The sequence below is a fragment of the Ananas comosus genome, linkage group 13 (assembly GCF_001540865.1).
Source record: "Ananas comosus cultivar F153 linkage group 13, ASM154086v1, whole genome shotgun sequence".
In the NCBI taxonomy this organism is placed as follows: domain Eukaryota; kingdom Viridiplantae; phylum Streptophyta; class Magnoliopsida; order Poales; family Bromeliaceae; genus Ananas; species Ananas comosus.
In genome coordinates this window covers 11,641,102-11,647,101 of record NC_033633.1, presented here as the reverse complement: position 1 = coordinate 11,647,101, position 6,000 = coordinate 11,641,102, and the positions used below count along the sequence as shown (strand labels likewise).

The window sequence follows — 6,000 nt, the reverse complement described above, 5'->3', positions numbered from 1 at the left end:
TGTCATCCTCCTAACTATAGACTTTACTTTCTTTCATTATGATTAATATTTATAAGTAATTATGAATTGGAAGAGACAACAACCTACGGATGAAAGAAAGTTTATTTCAATACATTTCCAATAAGATGAAGTGAAAAAAATATCGAGCTCAAATTAATATTTTTATTATTTTTATTACCCCCAATTCACTACAAATTCCAATGGTTTGGTCCATCATAAGAAAATTACAACTTTTGATTATGAAAAGGGCACATGAACATAGTAATTTGATTAGCAACAATTATTGTTGTAACTTTTCCTAATGATAAATGATGCGCATAGGAATGGCTAGGAAAGTGCATAGAATAAACTACATGCAACTAATTCCAGCTGATAGCTAATAACATCAAAATTACAACTGTTTTGAGCATAACATGCATATATAATCAGCCAATTAAATAGTGCAAAAAAAAGGTGGGGATTGACAAGGGGCCAGAAATAATTTATATAATATTTGACATGTCAAATGCTTGTACTATACGTGGAACAGATCATTGAACTAATTGAAATTATTGATTTGCCAAAAAATTGTTGAAAATTTGTTGTCTTCTAATTGACAGCCTGGCATGTTCCAAATCTTGAGAAACGTCACCGAATAATACGACTTAGTTTTAATTGCCTAATCTCATTGAAAGAATTTGAGTCTTTTATTTAGTTGAGCATCACGTGGGAAAAATTTCAGCTTGCGCTACGCAACGATGCCCTGTTGAGAAGTTACTGATTCATCATATGTCAGTTTTCTCTTTATTTAAAAAGTATGAATTTTTTTTCTATGATTATTTTTTAAAATTTTTAGGTTTATTGTTAAAAAATATCTAATAAATTTTTGGTTGAAAACAAAATTTATAAGTAACGGTGAATTAGAAACTCTCCAACGAAGCATCCTACTGAAGTTTTTATCTTATTTTGTGACTACTCTTAAAAGTAACCTAAGCTGGCACCAAATGCATACTAATTAATAAAAGAATGAAGGCTGAATCTTTCCTTTAGGTTACTGTATGAATAAAATAACTAGAACAAAGAAATACTGACCGATTCAGACTAATCCAACAGTCGGTATCTACAAAATTAAGCAGCTGGTGAATTTGTGGAAGAATCTTAATGCAGCGGACTGACTGATCTATTATCTAGTTAATTTATGTTAGTTTTTTTTTTTTTTTTTTTTTCGCCACTCATCGAGGCCCTTGTTGCCTCACCCATGTAGCTTAATTCACTTCCTTACTGAATGAAGCGGGTAGCGTGCCATCTTTTTCTAAAAAAAAAAAAAACCAAAGAAATACTGATATATGTGGGAAACCCCCTATTGACTCCAACTGTTGTGAGGCGTGAGATTTTGTGTACAATTTTTAGTTAGGAACAAATAATGTCGAAGCAATAATTATTGTTATCAGGACAAAAAAAAATCAAAATATGATTAGATGCAATAAATGTAAACTTGCATTAGTAGATATTGCATTGTAATTGTAATTATATACAGATTCAAACTTGTTGTTTAATTTGATACGTTAGAACCGATTGTTGCAGTCGGAACTAAATGAGAAGATCCAACTGCAGCAATTGAAACTACGCTTAGCCGCAGTTCTACTTACAGTAGCAGGTGGAAATAATAATTTTAAATAAAACTATATTTTTTCATTAGACAAGATATATATAATTATAACTGTTGTATTTTTAACTGTATGCATCGTCAATTATATTGAATTGCTAATTATATCGAATCAAATTACTCCTTTGTGAAGTAGTTGAAAATAATATACAACAACAATAATATCTGAATTCCAATAATTAATTAAGATTGTTCGTAAAATTACAGAGCTCGTATCCTCGTTTCTACCCTTTCATTTCAACTTATTTCAAGACCGGAGGAAAAAACGAAAAAATGGTAACTTGTGTATTCACATATTCAAATCTCTCTCCCCTCTCACTTGGTGGCGGGGAACTGGAGGTATGCCCATAAATATTTTCCATTCCGTACTTGCGACGAGCCCCGGGCTTTGGACGATGATGATGATTGCTCGGTGGATCAACTTGCGACCGTACACGCGTAGCTTCCGAGGACGCGCAGGGAGCCCGCGGCGATCTCGTCCAACCTGGCGAGCGCCGCGGCCACGTCGGAGTGGGGCCCCTCCACGTCGAGGACGAACACGTAGTCCATGTACACGGCCTCGCTCCTGCCGTCCTCGGCGGGGACGATCCGGACCGGGCTGGAGCGGTTGGGGCGGTGGTCGACCCGGGTGACGCTGACCCCGCGGCTCTCCAGGATCCACATGGCCCGGAACAGCTCCGAGGGCCCGTTGCGGAGCGCGAACGCCACCGTCGTCTTCTTATTCTTCCTCTTCTTCTTCTGATGGTTATTATTATTATTAATATTAATGGCGGGATGGTGGTGGGGGCCGAGGAGGGCGAGCTGGAGGAAGCGGTTGACGTTGCCGGGGCGGTCCTGGAGGTTGGGGCGGAGGAGGCGGAGGCCGAACTCGCGGGCGGCGGCGCGGCTGCCGACGACGGCGGTGTCGGGGGGGAGGGCGCTCGGGCGAGGAGGTGGGCGGTCTCGGCGGTGCAGGGAANGGCGCAGGGGGCCTCCTCGGGGGAGAGGCGGAGGGCGCGGAGGGCGGAGCGGCAGTGGGCCAGGGCCTGCGGGTGGCTGACGACGCGCCGGAGGGACGAGGGGCGGGCCGAGGGGTGGGACAGCAGGCAGTGGTTGACGGGGAGGACGAGCTCGCCGGCGATGCGGACGGACGGGTGGCGGAGCAGCAGGTCCAGGTTGCGCGGGATGGGCCCGTCCAGGGAGTTCTCCAGCGGCACCACCGCGCGCTGGGCCGACCCCTCCTCCAGCGCCGAGAACGCCGCCTCCATGTGCGCGCACGGCTCGTGCGCCGCCGCGCTCGGGAAGCACGCCGCCGCCGCCTCCTGGCAGTACGACCCCCGCGCCCCCTGGTACGCCACGCGCATCCGGGACGACGACCCCCCCTCCTCATCCTCCTCATCACCATCACCCCCGTCGTCGTCGTCGTCGCCACCCCACCGCGGCGGCCGGTCGCCGAAGCTCCGCTGCCGGAACAGCCGCTCCAGCCCCGCCACCGCCATCTCCAGCCCCAGCCGCGACGCCAGCTCCTCCGCCGCGTGGAGCGGCGCCGCCGGCGTCGACGCGAAATTCGCTCCGCTCTTCCGCCGCTGCTGCTGATGATGATGCTTCAAGCTGCAGCAGCTAACAGTCGGAGGAGCGGCGCCGACGGAAACAGAGGAGGAGGAGGAGGAGGAGGAGGAGGAGGAGGAGTTCCATCTGCTTTGAGATTTGCGTGCCCCTCCTCCTCCTACTCCTCCACCGGGGTTTACTGGACTCGGACTAATCCTAAGCGCCATTAACAATCTATATGTATGTATGTATGTATGTATGTATGTATAAAAGAAGAAGAAGAAGAAGAAGAAGAAGAAGAAGAAGATGATGATGATGTAGCTAGGAGGATATAATATTAATCTTCTGTCTTGGTTTCTGCTGCTCCTTCTCCTGATGCCGCTGCCTAATAAGTTAACTAGCTAGCTAGATATATAGACAATTAGAATTCGATTAGTGCGCAGAGATCTCTAGATAGCTAGGGATCCCTGGCTAAGGAAACGAGGGAGGAGGGGGAGGGGTATATATACAGCGAAAAGAAATGGGTGAAAGGTGGGCTGGGTGGTAGGTGAGGGGAAGAGAGAGGGAGCGTGTATGGGGAGAGAAATTAGTGCCGGTGCACCCTGCGTATCCATGCTTCTCACGCACCAACCACGAGTTTAATATTTTTGGATACGTTGGCTATCCGGTTTGTAAGTTTTCGCTGTCTATTATTTCTAACAATTTCAAAATCTAAATTTATAAATTTGGGAAATATATTTCAAATTGTTTGATATATTAGTTTAAATAATATATAGATATTCTCAATATCATAAAATATATTTGATAGATACAAAGCACTTATCATCTATAAAATTTAAAGATTCCCAATCCTATCCAATTAAATCCTATTCGGTCAAATTCTTAGTACCAAACAGGCACTTGACGTACACCCGGTGCAGGGACAAATAATCTCGGTGCGTGCAGGGGGTTGGTGTGGGTGGAGACGTGTCGACTCAGTCATCCAATGGCGCTTTTGTTTACTTCTTGCAGTCAGTCATTCGGCAGTTGGGTTGGTGCGGTCAGAAGTTTCCAGTACATCTGCAGTCAGCAGACACAGTTGAGCCCACCCGGGGAAATCTCTTCCCAACCCCTCGTGTATGCATTCACACACCTCAAACTTTACTACCGTTTACAATTAGAAATATATATATAACAATCATATTTATATTTAATTGGTTTAATTTGTATGGTGTGTAATTGAAAATACTATATATCTATGAAGAGCTAGCTTATACTTCATTTCACGCGAAATCCTTTAGCAATTGCTTTACAGCGACTAAATTAATGCGCTATCCCAGTCTCTTATTCATTCAAACGTCATTATTATGACATTATGGCAATTGTGCAAAGTTGAGGGGTTGGAAAGATATATTAAATTAGATCACGGCGTAAATATTCTTCAAAGTTCCAACAACCCAACTCACTTACAATATTCTCCAAAAGCTCGTGATTTTAGCTGGCTCCAACTTAACGTTTCGTTTCTTTCTCTGCTTGGAACAAGCAAACACAAGATAGAGTCTTACCCTATTTTATGTTTCGTTACTTCGGAAAAAAAAAAAAAAACTTTTGCTGCAACAGTTCAGAATTAGTTTTGATAAATCATATTACAGGCAAGGGGTTTAAGATCGAGTTTAATATCATATTATCTAGAAAATTAATCTGATAAAAAGTAGTCCGGAATTAGTAGTAAAAAGTTATAGAATATATGTCATAGAATATATAAAGTGTGTAAAGCATTACTTATTAAACTGGTGCCACTTTATATATTTACGTTTAAAGAAGTAATCATCTTTGGAGCAACTTGTTATTCATGCCACAATTTATAATAGGAGTCCTAGATATCATATTAAATTGTAATTTTATTGGTTAAAAGACCGTTTCTATGCTTTGAATTGGTTGTGCTTTGTAATTACAACATAAATTTTCATGCATCACACTGTTATTTATGGAATGAACTGCAAGATGTGAACGTGAATATATAGTTTAGAGTTGTAATTTTATTTTACAAGAAAGTGATGTAAACAGACACATTTTTACTAAAAACAAATCAGATTCATTTAAAACGACTCGTTAAATATGTTTTCTATTTAATTAATGAGGTATATCATGCATTATCCTTTTCCTAAATTCTCGATTACAATATTGCAGGAAACTTGTATATATATATATATATATATATATACTCATGTTTGGTATCAAAAGTACCAGTTAATTTGTCATTTCTGTTTCGATCTACATGCACTAGAATCTTAATTAGACGCAATTTACCTTCACCTAATATCAACTACCATTCAGAAAAACAAGCATATACATACAGTTATAGGAAATTCATACAAAAATCGGTATTTTGTACTGTTTTTATAGTTGGTGCGAGTGCTGGTTTTTGGTTTTTTTTTTTTTTTCTGAAAATCTTTTGCACATTTACTGTATATTTATATCTAAGTCACAAAAGCAAATAATTAATTTGTGGACAATTTATTTGAACTTTGTTCATGGAGAGGACCTGCTGTCCTTCAATATAAGGCTACTAGTCATCCAATTGCTGCTGCATTTATGTGAAAGGAAATCGACCTAAAGTGATTCTATACATAATTCCTAATCTACATTTATTTCTTTCTCAACAACCATTTACCTAACCCTCTGATTTGTCATTCAGATTGCTCATCTTAAAGTTTGAAATTTGATTCTCACTTATGCTTTTAGAAAGAAAATAAAAAAAAAAACTCGTGGTCTTAGCTTTTTGGGTATCAAAAGTGTAGAATACAGTGAAAGTGTTCGTTCGTATTTTCTTGCGGAAGTGATTCGCA

General features: G+C 41.1%; 1 protein-coding gene across 1 annotated transcript; it reads right to left on the bottom strand.

The window, feature by feature from the left end:
- LOC109719301 (arogenate dehydratase/prephenate dehydratase 2, chloroplastic-like) lies at positions 2,063 to 3,399 on the bottom strand. Its single transcript, XM_020245874.1, has 2 exons — positions 2,470 to 3,399; positions 2,063 to 2,383 (listed from the first exon to the last, which is right to left on the bottom strand). The coding sequence occupies exons 1-2, from the start codon at positions 3,397 to 3,399 to the stop codon at positions 2,063 to 2,065; spliced, it is 1,251 nt and encodes a 416-aa protein (XP_020101463.1).